The sequence below is a fragment of the Dipteris shenzhenensis genome, chromosome 25 (genome assembly GCF_047967505.1).
Source record: "Dipteris shenzhenensis isolate YYH24624 ecotype China chromosome 25, Dip_SZ_1.0, whole genome shotgun sequence".
In the NCBI taxonomy this organism is placed as follows: domain Eukaryota; kingdom Viridiplantae; phylum Streptophyta; class Polypodiopsida; order Gleicheniales; family Dipteridaceae; genus Dipteris; species Dipteris shenzhenensis.
The window spans coordinates 20540804-20567060 of NC_141620.1; the positions used below are offsets into that span (position 1 = coordinate 20540804).

The 26257-nt window shown below is 44.3% G+C and overlaps 1 protein-coding gene across 2 annotated transcripts; it reads right to left on the reverse strand.

The window, feature by feature from the left end:
- Positions 1-363: 363 nt before the first annotated feature.
- On the reverse strand, positions 364-26036 carry LOC147885581 (PITH domain protein (DUF1000)). 2 transcript variants are annotated; one of them, XM_087396462.1, is made up of 9 exons: positions 25889-26036; positions 25551-25637; positions 25339-25462; positions 23586-23634; positions 23394-23451; positions 23137-23183; positions 22849-22926; positions 959-1021; positions 364-790 (listed from the first exon to the last, which is right to left on the reverse strand). In XM_087396462.1, the coding sequence occupies exons 1-8, from the start codon at positions 25922-25924 to the stop codon at positions 967-969; spliced, it is 534 nt and encodes a 177-aa protein (XP_087252588.1). In that variant the 5' UTR covers positions 25925-26036; the 3' UTR covers positions 364-790; positions 959-966. The 2 variants fall into 2 exon arrangements, with proteins under 2 accessions (XP_087252588.1, XP_087252587.1); XM_087396461.1 differs by having other exon boundaries at positions 364-1021.
- Between the last annotated feature and the right edge of the window lie 221 nt (positions 26037-26257).

Consider the following 26257-nt stretch of genomic DNA (forward strand, 5'->3'; position numbering starts at 1 on the left):
TCGTTTATCTGAAATGTTTCAGGGCAATATAGCCCCTGAACGCATTTCAGCGTAACTATGACCTATGTACAAGCATGTCAAACAACTCACTTTTGCACTTTTAAAGATGAGATGTACTGAAAGTTTAGAGACTTGCACTAGAAAACTTCATTTGATTTGCTCAGATATAGCCTATCCAGTTCCAACTCTTTGGAACTATGACTAAGTACATAGAGAAGCAATTCTCTCTCTCTCTCTCTCTCTCTCTCTCTCTCTCTCTCTCTCTCTCTCGCACGCACACACACACACGCGCGCGCGCCCAGCCTCCCACCATAAAGAATGCAACCATGCACAATGCACAGAAGTTAGAAACATAACTTTGTAGAGATCTAGTGAACATTCCCCTTGACTAGAGGATTCGCCTGACTGCACAACTTCGACATCATGCTGTCAAGGTCCTCTTTGCAAATGTAGAAACATTTAACAAATATCCAAAGAGTTTGAGCATTCAAAATACTTTACATGGCAACTGCTAGCAAAGAAATTGCCTCCATGGAAATGACAAGACTTTCCACTGGGGGGGGAGAGAGAAAAGGGCGAAGTGTCTTTTTATGTGTGTGGCGGGTTGAGACCACTCTACCATGAATCCAAACTGAAAAAATCCAGGCTGGAAGTGTAACGAATAGAACAGCATACACCTAGAATATTTTCATGGTTGGCCAGCAATGTTGTGGCCACCATGCTCAAGAAATATGATAGAAGATCACCTGAACTGCCTCAAGTTGTGACCTTTCAGCATCTTCATTTTGTACTGTAGGGTTAATGCCAGCAGAGACAAGTTGAGAGCATGGATTGGAATCCACATGACCTCATAAATATCCAATGAAACAACTGGCCGACAATGTCTTTAAGCATTCCATTGCAAGAAAGTCAGGAATAATGCTAATTAAAAGTGGGCTTCGAGATAATTTGAGCATACTTGAAGGGTCATTGGTCCTCTGAGGAAACCTTCTTCAGCTCTTTCATATTTGTAGTCTCAACGCTGCGAGGAGAAGAAACAAAGTAAAGCAGTGTAATACATAAGATAACAACAGCCCTATTGTATGCACTTGCAGCAATATTCAAATTTAGACATAGAAGAATAGCAAACATTGTTCTTTCCCTCCGAGTGCGTTGCTGGATTACTATTGTAGATGTTGCTCTTCTAATGTGAAATCAAAAGGTATACAAATTTCAAATTGCTTCTAAATTCTTTTCAATGGAGTAGGTTTGATTTTCATGTGCCTCATCCTTTACATATCCGTGATGGAATCTTGTAAAACTTCAGTCTGCCTCCTTGCTGTTAGGGCTGTCGATACTTTTTACCGCATCTTCAGAAGACAAGAAATGTTCCTTTCACCTTTCCAAAGAAGAGAAGGAAGCCACAAAGCTAGGACACGCGACAAAGAGACTCACAAAAAAATGTTGGCATTTATACTCAAATCAACCAGACAAAAATGCTGTTCAGTTGCCACATCCTTAAGAACTGCGTGAAACTCAAATCTTGGAGGATGACTTTATACAACCAAACCATTTCCAACAGCACTCCCTTATAGGGCAGTCCTAGTAAGACAAAGGTTGATAGTGTTGACAGCACTTTTCCCTAGAGTAATCACCTTGAGTTAGAGTCCTTAAACTAATCAAACCACAAATGAATACACACCACACAAAGAAACAAAACCCTCAAAAGTCAAGCTAGCGAGCTCACGTACCAGATGTTTCAGCACCACCCCTAAGCCTGAGCTCTAGACCATCATGGAAGCTAGTCCGCATGAAGTTTTGGTCATGCATCCCATTCCACATGCCCCTTCCACCAGTCTCCTGACTGCCTTGAACATGGAGCCCCTGGCTTGTATTTATAAGACTAGCCTTACCCTCTGTCTTGAACTTTAGAAGCCATGCCTAGAGCAGTTCACTTTCCATGAAGCCCCCTGCTTTTCGTATAACAGCTTGCTTTTCCTAGAATAGGTTGCATTTCCTGGATTAGCTTTGCCTTTCTTGGATCAGCTCTATGCACCAAATCTAAACCTCTCTCCTCTCAACCTTAGGTTATTTTAAAGCCTCACTTAGACTGAGCCATGGCCCTCGCTCTACACCAATAGTAGGTTTAGTCTAGTCTTAAGCTTGGCGATGACCAACTATGGATTGGACTAGCATTAACGGTAAGCTCCAAGATTAGCCTAGCCTTAACACTAGATTATCCAATCGTGGTAAGGATCTGGTTAGTCCTGTTAGGAAAATAACACCCACCCACTACCATGGGTGAACTTAGGCAAATGATTGAGAAGACTGCCTACGATAATGTAATCTCATTCTAGGGCTGCTGTGTGCTCTATGTAGTTTTGCATTGAAGTGTGCTCCTTGCACTCCCATTCATAAGTATTATTTTGCTCACCTAGGTTCACCTTCTATTTCTAAGCCTTCATAGACCCTTCATGTTATAATTGAAAAGATCATGTGTTAGAGATGGGTTTGCACGCACACTGCATTCTCATTCGTAAGTGTTTCTGTTATTTGAACATGGCATTCTTATGCTCAGTTGGCTTCTCATTCTATGTTTAGATCCTTCATGTTACTTGTAAGCATTTTCAAACCTTTATAGCTACCTATCATATGCTGGTTTACGGCATGATCTGATTTCTCCGGATGCTGGCTCATTGCCTATGGTAACCCGGGAGCATGTGCCAACGACTCATGTGGTGGGCTATTCAAGCAATGGATTCCTTGATCCAGGACATGCAACGGTCCAGAAGACTGATGCTCATAGGCACGGCAGGCATCTACCATAAAACCCTTGCGTGGAGCAGACAACATCCTGATTGTCTGAGTGGTCCCCTTGCTGGGGTGTGGGCTGCTTACCCTTATCCTGCATAGCAACGGCAAATGTGGTCTGCTGTCCCATCTGGGCAAGAGCGATATCCTGCATAGCCATGGCTGTGGTAAGCTGTTGGCTGAACTTGTTAGAAATTACCCAACAGAGGGTATGCACAGCAGAAGACTGATAGAATAGCCCAGGAGCTCACACAGTGTGGTGTGGGGTGTGGAATCACAAACTTCTTAACTTATGTGCATAAAATAGATGTGCACACTGCAGACTCATCAATAGACAATGAACCAGCCAGATTTAGAGACCACCAAAATAATATAATTCCGTCCAAAGCTATGGAGGACCTACTAACCTAACTCACCCCAACTAACTAAACCTAACTAGCCTAACTTGACCTACCTTAGTTAGGACCTTAGACTAAAGTCTAAGGTGAAAAGAAAGCGGACGACGGTGCTGCAGCGGAGTGGGCACAACAGGAGGCACGGCGACGTGAGGTTGACAGTCATGAGGCGACGTGAGCAGCTTGTAGGCGTGTGCCCGACCAGGACGTGAGGTGATATGAGTAGATCACGACATGAGGCGACGTGAGGTCGGGACCCAGCCTGGGATTATCTGGACTTAGATGATGCATTTTCTATATCACAGAGCACTTTCTTGCAGGATGTCAGGCCATCTTTTGGCTCACGGCTTTCTGCATCTATGCAGACTAAGCCGTCTCTTTTGGGCCAACCTATTGGTGTGCATCCGGTTAGTACTCCTTTCACCGCACTAGTCCTACACTCTCTCCCCCAATCTCTCTCTCTCTCTCTCTCTCTCTCTCTCTCTCTCTCTCCCTTTCCCTCCTATCTCTCTCTCTCCTCCTCCTCCCCTCTCCTGCCATCTCTAGCCTTCACCAATTCAGCCCCTATCCCCCTTGATTGCACAATGCCTCTCACATAAGGTCCGTACCTACGGTAACCATCTTGAGTAAAAATCAGCTGAGATGCCAAAAACCATAACAAAGACCAACCCCATGAGGCAATCGTACCCCTAAGGGTTGAGTTTGCAAGCTCAGCTCCCGACCATGGGTTCCCAAGCCTGACGTCTAGACCACCAATGAAGCTAGTCTCCTTGAAGGGTCAGGACATGCAGTGTCCCTTCCTCCAAGCTACTCCTCTCTAGCCAAAAAGCTCAACGTCACTCCAATTACTTGTTCTCAGACGTCCCAACATTAAGCGCCTAGTTTGTATTTATAAGACTAACTCTGGATCTTTAGCCCATATTCTGCCCACAACAGCATTTGAAAACAGCGTATGACACACTGCTTGCACATCAGAACGTTTGAAATCTATCGCCGAACTCCATCAATAAATATACCCTCATAACTGATGATCTTCTATAATAGCATGCACCCTTCATAGACAATATATGTTAGCAATGCATATGATCAAGATATTAAATAATCAATATGAGAATATGTCTTTTAGCAAATGACTCAAAAGTCACACCAACTGGTAAATTATGCTAAAACCAACTTACATACTGTAATCTTTCAATTGACTACCATTAATGTATTTTTCAAGAAACCTTCAAAACACATTGTCCAATACTTTGGTCAACTTGGAACGGATTATTGTCACACCATTTGGTGTCCTCAAGTAGATTGATTAGCTTTATAAAATATTGGCCAACTGATTCCTGAAGTCATAATCGTCATATGACACTGCATCTCCTTGCCATAAACATGCCACACTTTCTTCTCATCCAAGTCATAATCGTCATATGACACTACATTTACTTACCATAAACATGCATTTCCTAGAAAGTAATATTTTCACCTTGTGAGAAGTGAACTGCCATATACCAATCCTTTGGTCTATACCCATAGGTAGGTTTGGATTCCACTATTCAAGAACTATGATACATCCCTAGACCATACCACGACAGACCATCCCTCACATGATCCTACTAGCTTGGACCATCACTAACCTTTATAGGATCCAAGACAGGTTTTGAGGTTATATAAGATTATTGTGAATCCATTTTGAGATCTAGAAAATCAAGCCCAATCTTCTCTACTCTCTCCTCAAAAAATATCAGGGCTGCCTTACCTGTATAATACTACATACAAAGCAACCTTTAGAGAGAGACGTAACTTAAGGGTGGCTTTTTGTCAAAACATTCATTCTTGAATACTCCATCTTATCCAAACATAACTAACCTTCAATGTCCCTCCACGCACCAAGGACATCCACCATGAAAAGATAGATCCTCACACTGAATCCAGTTCAACACGTCAGTACTGTTAGAAAACTAGGGTCAACTCTGTAGGCCCCCAAATGAGTACGGGGGGAAGTGACATCCATAGGAGGGAAGAGGGGACAAGAGAGGCTGCCATGTGGACAGCACATAAAGATCCTTCTTATGTTTGATTTGCATCGACCACATCGGGCAGATCCATCCTGCTGGGACAGCCATTCTTTGGGCCCTGACATAGGGCAGGATAGCAGCCAGTATATGGCCCCATTGGTGGGGCTGTCATTGGTGTCTGCAGCACATGGAATCGCTGTCCACTTGGCAGCCACAACAGCAGGTACAGCAGGTACAGAAGGTCAGCAAGCAGTACAGAGCAGGTGCAGGTTGACGTCAGTCTGTACGGTGGCTTGTGTCAGCAGATGCAGGCAGAAGAAGAGCAGAACAGGTCAATGCACCGGTCAGAAGCAGGAGGCAGCCCATCAGAGGCTGTATGAAAGGAGAGAAGCCCGGTCAGGGCAGTCTGGAACAGGGTCCCGTGCAGGCTGTGACAGTCGGCTATCACAGACTGGGTCAGTCTGTAGCAGCGCCAGTTGGCTGACATCAGCCCAGCCGCTGTAGACAGTTCTTGCCCTCATTCCAGGATCATCCAGGGTAGCAGGAGTCCCAGTAGCATCCGCAGCAGTTCTAGGAGTGCCTCCACTTCCACCTCCAGCCAGAGTCAGCACAGCAGTTCCAGCAGCAGCAGGCACAGCAGCTCCTTTCGTTCCAGAGGCAGCCCCAAGCGATGGACCAGTAGCAGCCCTCAGTCCAGCAGCAGATGAAGCCCCTATAGCCTCTACCATGACCCTCCTCTCATGGGCACAGTTACCTGCAGTAGTCTCAGCCCTTCAGCTTCAGGATTGGAACCAAGATGAATGCCCTCTTTATTGAGGGACCATTAGTTGTACAAAGGGATATTCTGGTGATTGCCACGCCCCAAGAGTAAAGATTGTAGTTAGCATAAAATGAGTGTCCATCATGTGTTATCTTTAACGCATTTCTCTTTCCCCCCCCCCCCCCCGCAGCAGATAGCATTCCACGCTTCCACACTCAATAGTTAGGATGGGCACGGTAAGTGAGAGAGTATTGCCTTTTACAGGGGCACATGGTGCTGCAAACAGGCCCTGAATAATGGCAGGGAGGTTCCCTAAGCCACTGAAGACCTTGCCGAGAGGCACGCAGCAGGAGAGCAGGAGATTTTGCAGCATGTGGAGACCTTAGATCTAGTACAAACGGAGCAGCACATTGCCGTCCAGGTTGGTGAAGGTTGAAAGGTTCCTTCTGCACTCATCCTTTGGTCCTGTTTCTGGACATATCTATTCACATTACGGTTGCAGTATCTGGCTGTCAATTTCCAGATCTGAGCGTCAAGTTCATTCATTGCTTGTGAGCATACATGATCAGTGTCAGATCTCATGGGTTCATAAATTTTCCGCTGTGAATATTGGTCCTAGAAAGGAAGTCCCTAACAAGTAATCTCTAACAAGTACCAAGTCCACATACCTCCACCCTATGCTATACAAGATGTGTAAAAGTAAACCTGCCCGTTGCGTCACTTGACATGTGAGTTCCTGATCCAAACACTTTCACCCTGTGCCTAATCAAGTTAGGTGACAATAGACCCTCGGCACCATGTGAGCCTCTGTTCCAAATAATTTCACTTGTATCTATTAGGGACACGTAAAAGCAATTCGTGCCGGCCTCATCAAGCAGCCACTAGAGGAATGTACTTTCTTGTTAGAGTTTAGAAACCCTAAACCTATAAGAGTCATATTGCATTGAGTTGTGAGCTAGATATTGTAGTACATATTTCATGCTGATTGTTGTTCTCTCCTATTTTCTGCCCTGCCTCCTATGCACTGCAAAATCAACATTAACACCAGACGAACTACCACCACGCACACAAAGAGTAGTCGTGCATCAATAAAGTGACTAGGAGTTTCCGACTTGGCAAATAAAGAGATCATGATTATTGTAATGAGGGATGGAGTGTGGGATGTCGTTAATGTTGGAAAGGTCACCTCCCCATCTGTAAGCCCCCATATGAGGAGAGCATGGGGGAGGGAGACCTAGGGCAGTACCCAACAGGAAATGAGAGAAAGGGGCTGCCACATAGACAGCATCATGGCTGGCATGTGGGCAGCACATCTAGGACTGTTAAGGGCAGGACACAGGGCCAGGAAAGTACGGAGCAGAAGCAAGACAGTCTGGGACAGATTGCGCAGGATCTAGGACATGGAGGCGCACTGTTTGCAGAGGCACAGACATGGCAGGGAGTGCAGGCTCAGATCTGCAGCAAGGAATGTGACTGGCAGTGGGGAGGTGGCAGGCCTTTTATAGGCTGCATATCTGCCTTGAATGGAGGGCCAAAAGCCCTGGAAGTTTGGGCCATAAAAGGCCTGAATTGTGAGCCCTTTAAGGGCAGTTTTTCCCAAGCAGACTGGGTCGGTTTTTTGTACAGACTCAGTCGGTTTTTGTACAGACTGAGTCGGTTGGCTGGCCAGGCCCTTGAGGCCTATAAAAGGAGAGGCCTCAGGCCTCATTTGAACATCATCTGGAGCAGCAATTCCACCAGCAGAAGGAGCAGCAGCAGGGCTATCTTTGGGCCTACAGTCAGGAGGAGAAAGTAGTACCTTGTGCTGCAGACTTAGCTTGCAGGAAGCTGCCCACCTAGGCTGGTTCCCAGACAGCAAGGTGGAGAAGATCATTCTAGACGGAAAGTCTACTCACGCTCAAGGTGGAGCACGCGGACTCTAGTCTAGAGATAGCCAGCAGATAGGAGAAGGACTTTTGTGGTAAGATCAGAGGACCACACCATTGGTGGGACTCCGGATCTGTCTCTTTTGTATTGTGTCCATAGTTGTGGACGGAAACATATTATTTGGTGGTTTCTCTATCTGATTGGTTCATTGTCTATTAATGAGTCTGCACACCTATTGAATACACATAAGTAAATAAGTCTGTGATTCCACACTCACACCGCACACTGTGTGAGCTCCTGGGCAATACTATAAGTCTTCCGCTACGTGTACCCTCTGTTGGGTATTTTCTAACATGGTATCAGAGCCCAAGTAGGAGGCTCACAGGTGTGGGAGCCTGAAGGCAGGGACCTTGCTGAAGGACGACCCTGATTCAGAAGCTCTAGGGAATCGACTTCCACGACTGGAGGATTGTGCCCTTGCGAGGAGGGTGACTCAGGTTCAGTTAGGTGCGTTCAGAGTTCTGGGTTACTGCATTTGAGTTTGGTTGATTTTGCTGCGTGGTATATACAGCAGAGATGTCGACAGCCTCTTCAGCCCCTGCTATCCCTTCCTCCTCCTCCAGTTTTCTCTCTTTCACTATCCCTAACTTTGGAGAGTCTGGGAACCTGGACAAGACTAATTACCCGATCTGGAAAGTGAAGATCCGGAGTCATTTAGTGGCTCAGAAGTTGTGGAAGCTGACCACGGGAGACGAGTCGAAGGCGAAAGACATGGTGGACACTAAAGGGAAGGTACTCATGGCAGTAGACAGAGAGGAGCTTGAAGCTTGGGAAGAAAGAGATGCCCATGCCCTGGCAATAATCATAGGGACTACGGTGGACTCTGTTCTTCCGCATATCCAGCTGGCCGAGACGTCAGTAGAGGCGTGGGCCACCCTGAAGGATCTGTACGAGACAGATAATACCTCCCGGATCGTGCTTCTTCAGCATCAACTCTACAATCTTGATATGGAAGAAGGCGATACGGTGCATGATCATCTGACGAAGGTCAAGGTGGTGCGGGATCAGTTAGCAGCGATTGGTCAGAAGACAGACTCATGCCATCTGGCCTTGATGGTACTGAGGAGATTGCCTCGGAGTTTCAAGAGCTTTGTTACAACTGTGACAGCAGGACCGAGGACCAAACCTCTGACATTTGAGGAGTTGTGTCCCTTACTGCTACAGGAGGAAGCTCGGGAGAAGCTCTACAACGGGGACAAAGATGACAAGGCGATGCTGGTGAAGGATTCCGCAGGTAAGGAAAAGGGCAAGCCTAACAGTGGCAAGTCCAATAAAGATGACTCTGATGACGAGGGGACTTCAAAGAGGAAGCACAAGAAGAAATGTTTCTATTGTGATACGCCCGGACATTTTGCAAAGGACTGCAGAAAGAAAAAGGCGGATCTGAAAAACAAACATGAGTCTGACCCAGATTCAGAGGGAAAGGCCAAAGCTAATGTGGTAATCGAAGAATTGTTCCTGGTGACATCACCGAGTGTTACCGAGGTCAGGTATGTTGATCCCGAAATCACAGTAAGGATGTCTGACATAGAGAGTTGGGTCGACAAGCAGTCAGATGCCTTTGTGAAGGTGAAGGACAGTATGGAGCGCTTGGTACCTTCCAGGTGTGTAGCTGTTGACACTGACACGAGGGTGGATTCCATAGAAAGCCCTGGGGTCTCATGGTCAGATGAGTGCTGGACTTCAGAAGGGGACAGTACAGGATTACACAGGATCTTGGCGGGTGCCTCATTGAGGTACAGGGTTTGCTTTCAGAGCGAACATTCAGGCAGTACAACAGTCTGGTATGTATTTGATATTCTGCATTTGAGCCTTTATAGCATGCTGTGGGGAGATTCTGCTCTTCATTTGTCTCAGGTGATAAGAGATTGGAAGGAATTGGCCTTCTTTGAAGGCAGAAGGGGAGTATTGGTGCTTCTTCAAATCTCGGACGCAGATTGCTAGAAGGTGGTGGACAAAGAGTACTGAAGCCAGAAGAGTATCTGCTTGAGAACTCAGCGAGAGTTCGTGGTCCAGGTTATCTGGATCAATTAATTGGTTACAGACCTTGCCAAAGGAAGGACGGGTTGAAACAGACCCTCAGAGCATGGTGCCTGGAAGACTCCAGGTTGTTCACTCATTATGAGAGGGACGACTGGAAGATCGTGACGGCTGGATTGTTCGAGTTCAGAGGCGGGATTGTGACTGAAGGAGGTGGTACCAGGAGGTGCTACCAGAGATGGACCTGTGTACCAGGATGGTGTGCGGAAGCAGAACCGGACCTGGTGGAGCAAGAGCCACTAGATGAAAAGCCAGGAAAAGATTTCGACACCGAAAGGTTCCAGAGGACTACGACCAGGGAGTTACTGGAGCATCTTCATCGACGTATTGGCATTGGGCTGAGATGTGTCGGTGAGAGGGGGTGTTGGAAAGGTCACCTTCCCATCTGTAAGCCCCCATATGAGGAGAGCATGGGAGAGGGAGACCTAGGACAGTACCCAACAGGAAATGAGAGAAAGGGGCTGCCACATAGACAGCATCATGGCTGGCATGTGGGCAGCACATCTAGGACTGTCAAGGGCAGGACACAGGGCCAGGAAAGTACGGAGCAGAAGCAAGACAGTCTGGGACAGATTGCGCAGGATCTAGGACATGGAGGCGCACTGTTTGCAGAGGCACAGACATGGCAGGGAGTGCAGGCTCAGATCTGCAGCAAGGAATGTGACTGGCAGTGGGGAGGTGGCAGGCCTTTTATAGGCTGCATATCTGCCTTGAATGGAGGGCCAAAAGCCCTGGAAGTTTGGGCCATAAAAGGCCTGAATTGTGAGCCCTTTAAGGGCAGTTTTTCCCAAGCAGACTGGGTCGGTTTTTTGTACAGACTCAGTCGGTTTTTGTACAGACTGAGTCGGTTGGCTGGCCAGGCCCTTGAGGCCTATAAAAGGAGAGGCCTCAGGCCTCATTTGAACATCATCTGGAGCAGCAATTCCACCAGCAGAAGGAGCAGCAGCAGGGCTATCTTTGGGCCTACAGTCAGGAGGAGAAAGTAGTACCTTGTGCTGCAGACTAAGCTTGCAGGAAGCTGCCCACCTAGGCTGGTTCCCAGACAGCAAGGTGGAGAAGATCATTCTAGACGGAAAGTCTACTCACGCTCAAGGTGGAGCACGCGGACTCTAGTCTAGAGATAGCCAGCAGATAGGAGAAGGACTTTTGTGGTAAGATCAGAGGACCACACCATTGGTGGGACTCCGGATCTGTCTCTTTTGTATTGTGTCCATAGTTGTGGACGGAAATATATTATTTGGTGGTTTCTCTATCTGATTGGTTCATTGTCTATTAATGAGTCTGCACACCTATTGAATGCACATAAGTAAAGAAGTCTGTGATTCCACACTCACACCGCACACTGTGTGAGCTCCTGGGCATTACTATAAGTCTTCCTCTACGTGTACCCTCTGTTGGGTATTTTCTAACAGTTAAGGCAACCAACTTATGTTAGCATTTTCATATCACATGATTGCAGTCTGGATCCATCTTCACTCAGACGGGGGATTTGTTGGGATTCAGTGTCTCTGTTCGTCAAAAGAAAGGGTTAGGGTTTCTATAACTTAAACCTATAAAAGCTGTCACGGGGGCGTGAAATTCTAAGTACTTTAATGTACTACAAGACCGTGACAACTTTTGTAATTAAACGCGGCATGGTGCCTAGCACATAAGCGTAATTAATCCCTAGGCCCAAAGGCATTCCAAGGAATTAAAAGAGTGGTTGTTGGGAAATGATGATGTGGCATTTTTAATGGGCCCCCTAGAGGGCCATGTACCTTCAGTGGCCCCCCTAGAGTTCCAGGTGGCTCTAGTGCCTTCTACATGCTCCTTTGCCATTCCTGGACCTTCCTGGGCCTTCTAAACTTCACATGTGTGGTTTTCTCTCTCATCTCCTCCCTTTGTTGAGATTTTGGACTAGTTTTTCAGCCTCCTTCAGCTGAATTCCGTTTTTCTTCATAACTCCTCACCCGTTTGGATTCCTCGACTTCCGTTTGGCCCGATGGCTTCCCCTCTGCCTCCCCTTCGTAGCGATATGCTTCTCCCTCCGTGCGTTTGGTAGAACGGGCAGAGCTGAGCACTTCTTTTGCTGGTCGAATTTGCAAAAGTGGCTTTTTCTGGACCTTTTTTCTTCTACCGCCTCCTGGGCCTCTCCTCTTGCAAAGCTACAGCTTTCTGTTGAATTTCGAGTGGTCCGACGCGCTGGTTGACTGGTTTTTCTCAGTTTTGGAGGACTTTCCGGCGATGAAACTTCTCCAAAACCTTCTCAATGCATTCGTCTCTGAAGCACGCTTCTTTTGAGCCCAAGAACTCCCACTTCTTCGCGACAGAAGTGCTTCTTTTCACATTTTTCAGTGGAATTCTTGCTGGTCGGCTCTTGTAAATGCTCTTTCTTCATGCCTTTGCACTCCTCTTTGGCTGAGAATGCAATTGGGCATTGGCTACTATGTCCTCTTGGCGATTGAGGACTTGGTTCGAGTTTTCAGGGCTTGGTGAGTTGTGATTTTGCTACTGCAATTTCTTTTTGCCATAAGCTATTGGTTGGCCTCGTGTGCCGCCTCTTTCTTGGCTCACAGGTGCCCAGGCAGTGCTACATGAGTCATTCTTTGGTTGGGTACTTTGCTGATTTTATTTTGGAGCTTTGAAAAGCTTTGTGAATGCCATCTGGAAACCACTCAAAGAGAGTGCAGCTGGGGTGCAGTGTGATTGCATCTGGACAGCCAATGGAATTGCACTCGGAAAAGAGAATGCCTTTGGGTTGAGCCTACGGGTTAAGTGCACTTATGTGATGGTGTTATATGCTTGAAAGCCTTGCGAAGGCTTAGTGAATTGAGGCTGTGTGCTCAGTTGCAAGGAAGGTCTCCCAGATGCAACTTGTAATCATTTCACTGTGAAATATAAAGAAATACCGAAAGGGGCGCCACGGTGTTTGGGGCCAATCGGGTGCACTTGTCTATGTCTGTTGAGCAGGGGCATTCTAGCCTCCATGCCTTTTTCAGTGGTTTTGTTTGTTAATAAATGGGTAAATGCCAAATGGTGATCATGCAATGGTTAATGGTTGTGATATATGCTTTGTGAGCTGTAAATAAGTGCTGAAGTGATTAAAGGTTTAGTTCCACTGCCCTCTGAGTGATTAGAGGCCGGTTTCATTGGTTCCATTGCTGGGATACCACACACTCTTTTTCAGGAGGTGGGCCTCGGTAGTTTGGTGGAAGGATATCTTTGCTACACTTTTTGACAGCTGAATATTACAACCATAAACATGGTGAGTACCCATGAGCAAGAGAGCTCCACAACTCCTCAAAGGAGAAGGCAGGAAAGCGTTAATGATCCAGCTAGTGTACAACTGCAGGAAGCACAACAAATGCTTTTTGAGCAGGCCACACATGAAGCTACAACTGAGCTCAACGGTGATACTAGTTCTAGCAGTGAGTCAGATGATGCTACTATGTTGAATGCACAGCTTGCAAGTGCAGTGACTGCTTTGACTCAGCTGGCTCAAAATTTGGCTCAGATTGTGCAAACAAATGCCAAGAAGAAGAAGCAATCAAGAAAGCACAAGCACGGAAAGAGTGAGTTCACACATGCATCAACTTCTCATGGCGGACCGCACACTCATGCATCAGTTTCCCATGAGGGACAGCCATCAAAAATGACTCAGAAAGTGACTTCCAAGAGAGAGGAATCGCCCAAAAGAGCACTTGAGAAAGAGGTACAAAAAGTACATCCAGTGCAACAGTATGAGCAGCCAGCACAAGGCCTTGGTTTGGGTATTTCTACTCCTCAAAATAATAATGTGCAGTCCATAAATGTGGCTCAACCACCTCAGCCATATTTGAGGCAGCAACCTGAATATTTTGGTACAGATTCTATCTTTGATGCTATGTTGATTTCACCGCCAATTGGGCATAGAAAGCAAGCCATGTATGACAATGTGGGAATGCAGCCAGGCATGCAAGCCACAGCACATGCTCCCATGCCTAATGTTCAGCCAAGCATGGCTCTCCCTAGTGAAGGGAATGCTGCAAATATACAGCCATCTTTGGGACAGCCAATATCAAATGTATATAAAGAATTTAAGGATGGTGGTTCTCATGTCAAGTTTGATACATATAATGGAGTACAGGACAGGTACAAAGCCCTCACATTCCTTCAACAGTTTGATGCTGCATTTCTTGGGGGTTTGTTTACAGAAGCATCCAAGATGAGGAAGGTTGCCACATTTTTGAAAGGCAATGCACTTAAGTGGTACACTAACCTTATGCTTCATGGAGATGCACCTGCTACTTGGCTGGAATTTAAGCAAGTGTTCTCTTCTACTTGGCTTACTCCAACTTTTGAAGTTGAAGTACTTTCACACTGGCATGACTTGTCATACAAACTTTGCAAGAATCTTGATGATTACACCAAGAGGTTTTGGGATGTTTTGCTGCCATTAAGCTCTTACAGGCATGTTTCTTTGAAAGAGCAAATAGAGAGGTACTGTTGTGGATTGCCTAGTGAGCTACGTGATTATTGCATCAAAACCAAGGTGGGTTCTATGACTCAATTAATTGAGAATGCAAGGACAGCATATGCATGGATGCAGGAGAAGAATTTGGGCTTTATGGACAGCATGAAAGAAGACAACAAACGGGCTGCCAAACACCAGGATAAGGACATCAAATCTGAAAATAAAAATTATGGCAAACGACCGTTTCAAAAGGGAGGAAAAGCCCAATTCAAAGCTGGTCAAAGGCATGGACAGCCTAATAAACAGCCCCGTACCAAGTTATTTGATGAAGAGAAAAAGTCACTCATGGAGCAAAACAAATGTTTTATATGCAAAGGAGAGGGACACCGCTCTTATGATTGCCCATTCAAGAAAAGAGACAAGTCAGATGATGATAAGAATGGTGATAAACAGGCTGATCGGAAGGGCAAAAAGCCTAAACCTTCTGCAGGACTTCTTCCAGATGTGATTGGGAGTTTGCCACATGCACATGATAAAGAGGAAATGAAAAAGACTGAGATGTGCAGAGCATGGGGAAAAATCAGAAATCAGAATTGTTTGTTTTTCTTTGATTCTGGGGCAAAGGCAAATTTCATAACTCCTGATATGGCAGGAAGGCTTGGCATTGAGCCTGAGGAAATGGGGCCATCCGGCATGTGTGATATGGCCAACCCTGAACTCAACACACCTGTCACTCCTATCATTGGCAAGTTGAGGATGCATATCCAGGGATATCAGGATGCAGAGGACTTCTACATTATGCCTTTGCCAGAGTGTGATGCTTTGCTTGGGATGCCTTGGATGTACAGGGTGGGGGCTGATGTGCAGATGAGAAACAAGAAGATTTCTTTAACTCGTAGAGGCAAAAATCATATACTTGATGTAAAGTTTGAAAGGGGAGTCCATCCCTGTAGTTTCAGCTTCTTGTATTTCCAATGTAATAAAGCGTCATATTTCAGCGTACTTGATTTTTGTCAAAGAGGACAGCCAACCAGTTCAGGAAGGCTCTACTCTTTCTGCTTTAGATAGAGAAAGGGCTGCTTTTATTTCAGATTTTCAGGATTGTTTCTCATATGCACTTCCTCAAGAATTACCTCCCAAGAGGCCCGAGGATCATCAAATTGATATAATTCCAAGAAGCTCACCTTCTAATATACCTCCCTATCGTGTCAGTAAGGCACAACAGGAAGAGATAATGTCACAAGTGAAGGAACTCTTGGAAAAGGAATTAATACAGCCAAGTAATTCTCCTTACTGTTCCCCTGTGTTGCTTGTGCAAAAGAAGGATGGCAGTTGGAGAATGTGTATTGATTATAGGGCTTTGAATAAAGTCACAATTAAGAACCGTTTTCCAATTCCATGCATTGATGATATATTGGATCGGTTGGAAGGTTCCTCAATGTTCAGTCGTATTGACCTTAAAAGTGGATACCATCAAATAAGGATACGGCCTGAAGATGTCTACAAGACTGCCTTCCGCACTTCATTTGGCTTATATGAGTTCCTTGTGATGCCTTTTGGTTTGACTAATGCACCTGCCACTTTCAATAGAATGATGGACAGAATTTTTAGAGCACACAGAAAGTTTGTGGGCACTTTCTTCGATGACATCATTGTGTTCTTCTCTAAAAATGAGCAGGAGCACAGGAAACACCTCACTATTGTGTTTCAAGAGTTGAAAAGACACAAGCTATTAATAAATACCAAGAAAAGTGAGTTCTTTATGCATGAGATTCATTTTCTCGGTCATATAGTGTCAAAGGATGGAGTCAAGATGGATCCTGCAAAAGTTGAGGCCATAAGGAGTTGGCCAATTTTGAAAAATCTGCATGAAGTCAAAAGCTTTCTTGGTTTGTGTTCATACTATCGGAGGTTTATAAAGTACTTTGCAAAAATTGCTTCTCCCTTGCATGCTTTACAAAAGAAAGCTGTACCGTTTCGGTGGGGACCAAAGGAAAATGCAGCTTTTGAAGAGCTGAAGCAAAAATTGTGTTCTGAACCTGTTATTATCTTGCCAGATCTTGCAAAACCCTTCGCTGTAACTTGTGATGCATGTGGGAACAGCATAGGAGGCACTTTGATGCAGGATGGCAGAGTGGTTGCATATGAGAGTAGAGTTCTCAAAGATGCTGAATTGTACTTGCAGACATACGAGAAGGAAATGTTAGCAGTGATACATGCTTTGACCACATGGAAACATTACCTTCTTGGAGCTGATTTTTATGTGCAAACTGATCATCAGTCACTTAGATATTTTCTCACGCAGAGAAAATTATCTGAAAAGCACATGAGATGGGCTAACTTCCTCTCAATGTTTCATTTTCAAATTGTACATGTGCCGGGTAACAAAAATGTCGTGGCTGATGCACTTTCCAGGAAACCACAGCCTGAAGCAGTCTCCAAGAAACCCAATGTTTCAGCAGTGAGCATTGCTTACAACAATGTGTTAGATGTGATGAAAGATCAGTATGTTAATGATGCTGATTTTTCAACTATTTATGAACAGCTTTCTGATGGTCAAAGGCATGATCACTATATGTTGAAAGAGGGTTTCATTTTGATGCATGGACGACTCTGTGTCACTGATCAGATGCGACAGAAAGTCATAATGGAAAGTCATGCTCCTTCATATGCAGGACATAGGGGAATTACAGCAACAATTACAGCAGTGGAGCAATACTTTTATTGGCCATCTTTGAGGAAAGATGTGGAAGAATATGTGAGAACATGCATGGTTTGTCAGAAAGTAAAGTTTGACAGGCAGAAGGCACCTGGGTTGTTACACCCTTTGCCAATTCCGGATAGACCATGGCAAAGCATAGCTATGGATTTTGTGTTTGATCTTCCACGTACTCCTACTGGACATGATGGATTGTGGACAATAATTTGCAGGTTTAGCAAACAAGCCCACTTTGTGCCAGTAAGAAAGAAAATTACAGCAGATCAAATGGCCAAATTGTTTTTGCAGCATGTCTTCAAGTATCATGGGATGCCTGAATCCATAATCACTGATAGAGATCCGAGGATGACCAGCCTCTTTTGGAGAGGACTGTTTGAAAATATGGGCACTACGCTGAATTTTTCGTCATCTTTTCACCCTCAGTCTGATGGACAATCGGAGCAGGAAAACTCTACCATCTTGGATATGTTTAAATGCTATGTCTCAGACCACAAAAGCAAATGGGAGCATTATTTGCCTTTGCTGGAATATGCTTACAATAATACGGTGCACACATCCACAGGTAAAGCACCTTTTGAAATAGTGGAAGGTGCCAGGAAGATACCTCCCATTTTGCATACAAAAGAGAAAATCTTCGAAGCTGATCGTTTTGTGGAAAGCCTTGAAGAGGCTTACAAGAAGATCAAATATGCCTTGCAAAGAAGTCAAGACAAGCAGAAAAGAGCAGCAGATAAGCACCGCAAGGAATTGGTATTCACAGAAGGTGATTGGGTTTTGCTGCGTTTTCAGAAGGCAAGGCTGAAAAATAAGAAAGGCAAGGAAAGGTTGTACACAAAGCTGAACATCCGTTACTATGGTCCTTTCCAGGTTTCTAAAAAGATAAACGAGGTAGCTTACAGGCTGAAGTTGCCTCCGCATTGAAAGATACATAATGCCTTTCATGTGAGCTTATTAAAGCAATATCATGGAGATATTCCCGAGGATGTACCTCATGAGGTGCAGCCTGAAATGGAAGAACACGATGAACTTCTAGTCCCAAAGCAGATTCTGGCACAGAGATAGAAAGCTCAAGGGTAAAGTTATCCGTCGCTACTTGGTAAAATTTCAAAATTACCCATCACTTGATGCGAAATGGATGGAGGAAGGTGAATTGGCAGATTCACCTGGGATATTGCAGCTTTACCTTGATGCTTTCCAATTAGAGCCAACTGCGGTCTAGGCTCCTACAGGTAGTTCAGCAGAGCGAGCGTCTGGAGCATTACCTGATGTTCGAGAGGCGGATAGCACCTCCACTCCCTCAGTACAGACGGGCTCACTGTGATTTCATGAGGTCGCTTGATGACACTGTATGTTTCATCCGAGATACTGAGCTGACAGTATTTCTGCTGTGAGACTTCATGATATTGATGCATCTTGACTATTGATCGCCGAGGATCACATAGATTTTGAGTAGTATATATGGATGGATGCATGCCTCTCCTAGCCATATTTTCAGCGTCTCTGTATACTATAGCTGCGGCTTTCTTGTATACTCTTTTATGCTATATTTCATGCTCGCTCCTGTGTTTTGGGGCAGCAAACTGTGGTTTGCTGTTTCAAGAGAGGGGTATGTCACGGGGGCGTGAAATTCTAAGTACTTTAATGTACTACAAGACCGTGACAACTTTGGTTTTAAAAGTCCAAGCGTGGGCTTAATAATGTGTAATTAAACGCGGCATGGTGCCTAGCATATAAGCGTAATTAATCCCTAGGCCCAAAGGCATTCCAAGGAATTAAAAGAGTGGTTGTTGGGAAATGATGATGTGGCATTTTTAATGGGCCCCCTAGAGGGCCATGTACCTTCAGTGGCCCCCCTAGAGTTCCAGGTGGCTCTAGTGCCTTCTACATGCTCCTTTGCCATTCCTAGACCTTCCTGGGCCTTCTAAACTTCACATGTGTGGTTTTCTCTCTCATCTCCTCCCTTTGTTGAGATTTTGGACTAGTTTTTCAGCCTCCTTCAGCTGAATTCCGTTTTTCTTCATAACTCCTCACCCGTTTGGATTCCTCGACTTCCATTTGGCCCGATGGCTTCCCCTCTGCCTCCCCTTCGTAGTGATATGCTTTTCCCTCCGTGCGTTTGGTAGAACGGGCAGAGCTGAGCACTTCTTTTGCTGGTCGAATTTGCAAAAGTGGCTTTTTCTGGACCTTTTTTCTTCTACCGCCTCCTGGGCCTCTACTCTTGCAAAGCTACAGCTTTCTGTTGAATTTCGAGTGGTCCGATGCGCTGGTTGACTGGTTTTTCTCAGTTTTGGAGGACTTTCCGGCGATGAAACTTCTCCAAAACCTTCTCAATGCATTCGTCTCTGAAGCACGCTTCTTTTGAGCCCAAGAACTCCCACTTCTTCGCGACAGAAGTGCTTCTTTTCGCATTTTTCAGTGGAATTCTTGCTGGTCGGCTCTTGTAAATGCTCTTTCTTCATGCCTTTGCACTCCTCTTTGGCTGAGAATGCAATTGGGCATTGGCTACTATGTCCTCTTGGCGATTGAGGACTTGGTTCGAGTTTTCATGGCTTGGTGAGTTGTGATTTTGCTACTGCAATTTCTTTTTGCCATAAGCTATTGGTTGGCCTCGTGTGCCGCCTCTTTCTTGGCTCACAGGTGCCCAAGCAGTGCTACATGAGTCATTCATTGGTTGGTTAAGTGCACTTATGTGATGGTGTTATATGCTTGAAAGCCTTGCGAAGGCTTAGTGAATTGGGGCTGCGTGCTCAGTTGCAGGGAAGGTCTCCCAGATGCAACTTGTAATCATTTCACTGTGAAATATAAAGAAATACCGAAAGGGGCGCCACGGTGTTTGGGGCCAATCGGGTGCACTTGTCTATGTCTGTTGAGCAGGGGCATTCTAGCCTCCATCCCTTTTTCAGTGGTTTTGTTTGTGAACAAATGGGTAAATGCCAAATGGTGATCATGCAATGGTTAATGGTTGTGATATATGCTTTGTGAGCTGTAAATAAGTGCTGAAGTGATTAAAGGTTTAGTTCCACTGCCCTCTGAGTGATTAGAGGCCGGTTTCAAAAGCATTGTACTTGAGGGATTTATTATGCTTCTTGGAATACAATCTCGCAATGTTGTGGAGTAGGAATTTGTTGCAGTGCCTATTTCTCCCAGACAATTATGTCTTGCATATAGGAGAAAGTGAAGCATGCTAACATTCAGAGTGGATAATAAAATCATCAGATTGCAACTACTGGTTGTGGAGATGTATGCACCTCGCTGAAATTTTAGACTTTCCAAGTTGTTTCTAATCCTGAAGAGGCGACATTCAAATTTTTTCCTGTCCAGGCTTGAATTCTCCATATGAAGGATAAAGCACATGGTGATCTTGATCTTCAAGGGGAATTGTTGACGAACTTCCACTTGCAATTGCAGAGTTGAAGGATTTGGCACATCTTTTTCCAAACAAGGGCTTTAAATTGGACTGGAGTGTAGTGTACTCCTCGCCATGGTCATGCACTAAGAAAAGTGACAAGGGGCTAAACTGTCAAAATGCCCGAGCACCAGGACTAGAGGGGGTTTGATGGTAGATCACAGTCCTAGAGTAGAGAGTTGTGCCGATTTCTGCTCAAAAGAAAGAGAGAAATGGATCTCAAGTTTCAATGGCAGGTGGTGGCAAGAACAGGTGAGAACGCGTATGCATATCATGAGAGAATTAAATGATTTAATGAAAGGCCATGAAAAGTAAGTGCATATTAAGCTTGGGGTCATGACAATTCATACAACAAGAGTGCCAAAGTTGACTTCAAGAGTTGTATAGAGGCTAACTGTTGCTCGAGCATGTGAGCAAGCGTTGCTGGGTGATACTGCTAGCTAGAAAAGCGCATTCCCAAGTTGGAACTTGGCTGTGCTTTTTTGGCAGCAGTATTTATTTCAAGACGAATTCTGAGCAGGGGTGAGGGTATTTTGGTCCTAGTCCACTTGATAGCTGAAAAATGAGGCAGTAGCTCATGTTAAAAAGCTTGGCTCTGCTATAACTGGCAGCTAGCCCCAGTTACAAGAGTCGTGACCTATATAACCTGATTTTCCAAAATTAACCACGGTTAATACCTCTCCTCAAGGGATCTAGACCTAACAGTTGCTAGTTCCAGCCTCAATCTTAGCTTATCCGGTCAGATTATGCCCTACATCAACCTATAACCATATTGGGTTAAACCAACCTCAACCTCAGTTCTTGTCAGGCCCTACGTTAGACCATTCACAAACATTAGATTTATATCCATCATAGATTTGGTTTAACTTAACCCTGAACATCTCCTCCTAAAGCGGAAAATTCCACATCATAATGAAAAGTTTGTTACATAAAGTTTAAACAAAGTAACTCCAGTATCTAGAGAGTTTTGAATGTTTGGTAGTCCACAAGTACTCGGAGCAAGGTTACAAAAGTTGGAATGAAAAGATTTTGCTTGTGCTTCAGCATAGAATAGTACCCTTGCCTTGGCAGCTCATAGTCACACAAAAATGGTTAGCTGAATCGTCACAGAAGATGTTAGCTGAACTGTCACAGAAGATGATTTGCCTGACCAGGGGATGAATAGTTTCTACAAGACTTGGAAGGGGGTGACTTGTCATCCTGTTGGTGAAACCTCCACTTCAGGTACCGCACACCAGGTGGAAACTAAGAGAGCATATGCAGGCTTAGGCCTGTAGAGATAGAAACTAATCTAGCCTCAAACTTGTACAAATTGGAAATCCCACCTGCCAGTATTCCTTCCCATATCTATCACCAACCAAGCCAACGGATTACGGATTATCATCTAGCTGTTACCTCCCAAAGCCCCTCCTACCTTTGATCCTCCATCCGTTGAGTTTTCTTGGCCTCCACAAGATCCTATTTCCCCGCCAGTTCAACACTTTGGCGGACACTGAATGGATGGTCATAATTCTCATCAAGATGTTCCGTTCTGTCATCAGCTATAATCCACTGTAAGAAAATATGTTCTCATTATGCACACCATGCACACGAGTGTCTACTTATCTGAAGGCCTGTCACAGAACTCAAAGATGAAGGTCAAACTCAGTCATGAAGGATACACTTAAGGAAAAGAACTAATTCAAAAATATCCCACATCCAAACTACAACTGCCAGTGAAGTCATGAGTGCTTCATTTTACCATCTTCCAAATGGACAGTTCTTTGCAATAAGGCTTAGGAAAGGTAGCCAATAACAAAGAGGCCCATAGTTGGTTCCGTACTCGTATGGTTCGGCCAACCATACGCGTATGAAATAATTTTTCCATACGCGTATGGTATGGCCAATCATACTTGGTTTTTTTTTTTTGGGGGGGGGGGGGGGGGGAACAGGGTTCCCAGACCTTAATGAAGACGGTTTTTTATCGGTTTCTTGACTTTAAAATTAATACAAGATTGAAGTTTGAAGTTTGAAGTTGAAAGTTTTGTAGCTCTCTGTATATTCTTTTTGAGGATAAATCAGGGTCACGTATGATTCAACCCTAGGGCCTGATCCATACTCCTATCATACTTCCATACCCATACGGCGTATATGGTAACGTAGGGAAAAAACTATGAGAAGGCCTGACATGAGTAAGCTTATAATTGAACAAAACAATAAAACATGGACTTTTAACTTTTTTATTTTAAAACTTCCAAAAACCCCTTCAAAATTTAAAAAATCCCTATTTAAATTTGCTAATATAACAAAGAGGTCAAACACTGAGACAGTAACGATTTGATTGTCACTCCTAACAAAGGACAAAACATTGGTGAAGGAGAAGCTAGCTTACGTGGATCCAAAGAAAGCTATCTTATTGATTTTTGTCACATCTGTAGACCCTTGATTGTCCTCTATAAATATTGTCAGGCTGGTTATACAAGAGAGCCATGCCCATGAAGACAGAAACATCAGAGAGGGAATCAGCGATGGAAAGTATGCATGAACTGGAAACAGCTTAATTCATAAATGCCAAAGAGGAGAAGGCGATAACTAAAAATCAGCTTGGAAACAAAATATGGTGCTGAATGAAATACTGTTAATACACAACCCAATCCAGGATTTGAAAAGAAAATGCTACCTTCTAACACTTTGGAATTTGACATACTTCAAAGAGATGGGCTTTCCCTGAAATGGTAGGAAAGAATTTGGTCATGCATGATAACAAAAATGCAAATTGACTAACTGCAAAGCCAAAGTTTCAAAGTAGAAATCTTGTCAGGGGAAAGGTCTCAGGAAGAGGAGGGAAAGGGGAGTAGAATGAAGGGAAAGGGGAAAGAGGTTTATTTGCAAAGACTGTAAACATTATTTAAATTATGAAATTCTGAGCAACTTTACCATCAAATGCTCTGATGATAAGTTAAGAACGTCACTTGCGGGAAAGTCTCCTGCATTACTGCAAAAAACAACATGTGAATGTGCATCTACAAACAGAACTCAAAGGTCTAACACTTGCAAGCATCGCAAATAACAGCCTTCCGGTGTTACTTTCATCACACGGAGAGATTCCCCAATGTTTTCATGACCTACCTGAATCCCATGTTTTGACGGTTCGCAAAAAGTTTCACTGTTTTTGGCCCTGTGAAAACAAAACCAGTTATGTTACTTACTACCATGCTAAATTGATTAGATAACAATATCGGCAATGCACAGCTATTTACAAAAACTTTCAGGCAGCCAATGCATCAATATCAATTTCTGCAGAGCTGCCCTATATGAGCAATTATTCAAAGAAGAATCACAAAACCACCAAGGACCAACATAAAGATCAAAATCTGGTGAAAGATCACAGTCTTGAAAGAACAACACCGGGAACGATGCACGTCATGCTCTCCTCTGATTTGGTTGGAACTGATTATTAAAAAGTAGCTCTGCTTTGGGTGAAGTCAACATGTACGTGTCTTTGAGAGTATCTACTATCTCATGCCCTTTTGGGTGTCTAGGCATCGCAAATGGATGTCAACAGGGCCTGGCTGTTGGGCCAGGCTGTCTGTTCTACCTAAGCTGCTTGCCCAAGGTTCCTCCAACACTAAAAATGCATGAATGTACACATTACTTGACCAACAGCCAAGGTAAATATTTAACAACATAGTTATTTGGTCAAGTAAATAATGTTATGCCAGCAAAGGTAAAGATTTGACAACATAGTTGTAAAGTCATGATGCAGTAATTGCTACTTGTGTCCCTGATGAAAGATAGACTAAGATGCTACTATGTACAGCAGTAGGTACGAGGATAAACAATCCATCTGAGGTGTTTGTGCTTATGTGCATCACACAGATCATATCACGATATAGCCCTCAATATTTTAACAGATCATCCACTATCTTCAACCAATACTCTTCCTACTAAGGCCCCCTTGACAGGGCAGGGTCTGTTAAACCTGTATAACTGAAAAGCCCAGATTTATGCCCAAACTCAATACCGTAGGCACATGCGTCATTCTCTTCACAATTCATTGACAAAGATGTATGTCAATAAAGTTACCATGCATTGCAAGGACTGCATGCTATGGTGTCCCTGATTACATGTTACATCACCAATGCCAAAAGATAGTCCAGATCTTCTCCATAAAACATAGTCATTGTCTGTGTTTGGTAATCTTGTGCAACAATCAAAAAGACTTGGGGCCATGTGTCACTAGCCTTTAAAGTTACGGACGATCAAATTAATCTTGAAACAGGTTTGGAGCATGCGCACTAGACCTTTGTGCATTCACAGACCTGCACATATGTCACAGTTGACTGCGAAGGAAATGTCAACCACTTTGATGTACACGTTTGAAGAGCGTTGACATTTTAACAGAACAGACCTTTAACAACCATAATATTTAATATGAAAGGAAATTTGCCAGAGGCCACATTCTTCTTTGACCAGTCCCCTGATACAAAACTTATGAACGTTCTTCCCAATGTTGAAAAGGCCAGGTTTGTTCACAAATTCGGCATTCACTACAAGCTATGTTTTGGAGCTCCATGTGCATGGCCTACACCTTGTGTCAAGCCTTAAGTTGGTCGCCACAGTTCTGTGGAAACTGGTAATCGGAATTCAAACACTTCGTCACAGTATTTAAACGTCAAACCTTCCTTTTCCTTTGAGAACGCTAGGCGTTTTGTTGTGCTGAAGAAAGTTTAATTTCTTCAAACTTTTAAACAAAATGAAAAGGTCGTTCCCTTCGTGCAAAACACCTACTAGTCATACGTCCCATATTATCCGCGCCCTTGAAATTCGCACATCCTAGCTTACACAGCTAAGTCAGCAGTTCAATGTCCTTTAAACGCACCTTCCTCAGGGGGACCCAAAATTATCATCGTATGTAGCTTCACTACTTGGGTGAAAGGAAGATAGATCAACAATTGCTCATCAGCGTCACTTTCCAATGACAGACCCTCGTCCTCCCTGTATCCCTGGCATCATCCGATAGGAGAATGTGGGGATGCTTGTAACAAAATCCAAACGCAAATTCAGTATTCCAAAGAGGTACGTGTTTTGCACCTGCTTTAAAGCATTGACATGTGTATGGCTACCGCTTTCGTTCAAGCACTCCACAGAAGGCCATTCTATAAACTCCACCAAGTCAACCTTCACAGACAACCCACCACAATCTGTGAGATATAAAAGCCGCAGCGACAGTGTATGTCACTTAGGAAAAAAAAAATTGGGGAAAAACGCAAACTTGCATGCTGCGCCGTACCAAAAAGGGTCATCGGATGATGCAATTGCGCGTGCAGGCGATTGAAGAATCGAGGCAATTTTTTAGGATGTTTCGAAGCGAGTGCCCAGATTGATACGAAGGCCGACAAGGCTAAAGAAGAAACAACAGCAAAGAATACCTGTCCTTTGGCGATCGAAGAGGCAGCCATAGCCATGGATCTTGCGAGCGCACAATTGGATTTTGCAGAAATCTGTCTCGCTGATGACCCAAAATCCTCCGTGACGTACTTTATACTTAGCTTCTGATTAAGTATCTGATGAAGCCAAATCAGTCCCCTTCAATTTATACTTGGCTTTCCTATTGAGTATTTAAGTGTCTCTAGCATTATTAGTCTTGAATAAATATTTAATCTTTTTTGCCCTGCCCTAATCGTTTGCCTTTCAAAAAAAATCAAGTATTTAGTTATTTTTATGTTCACCTTTTCTTTTTGGCATGCATTGATTGGAGGAACATGTGAGTATTTTATTTCTATCTCATGAAATTCTCT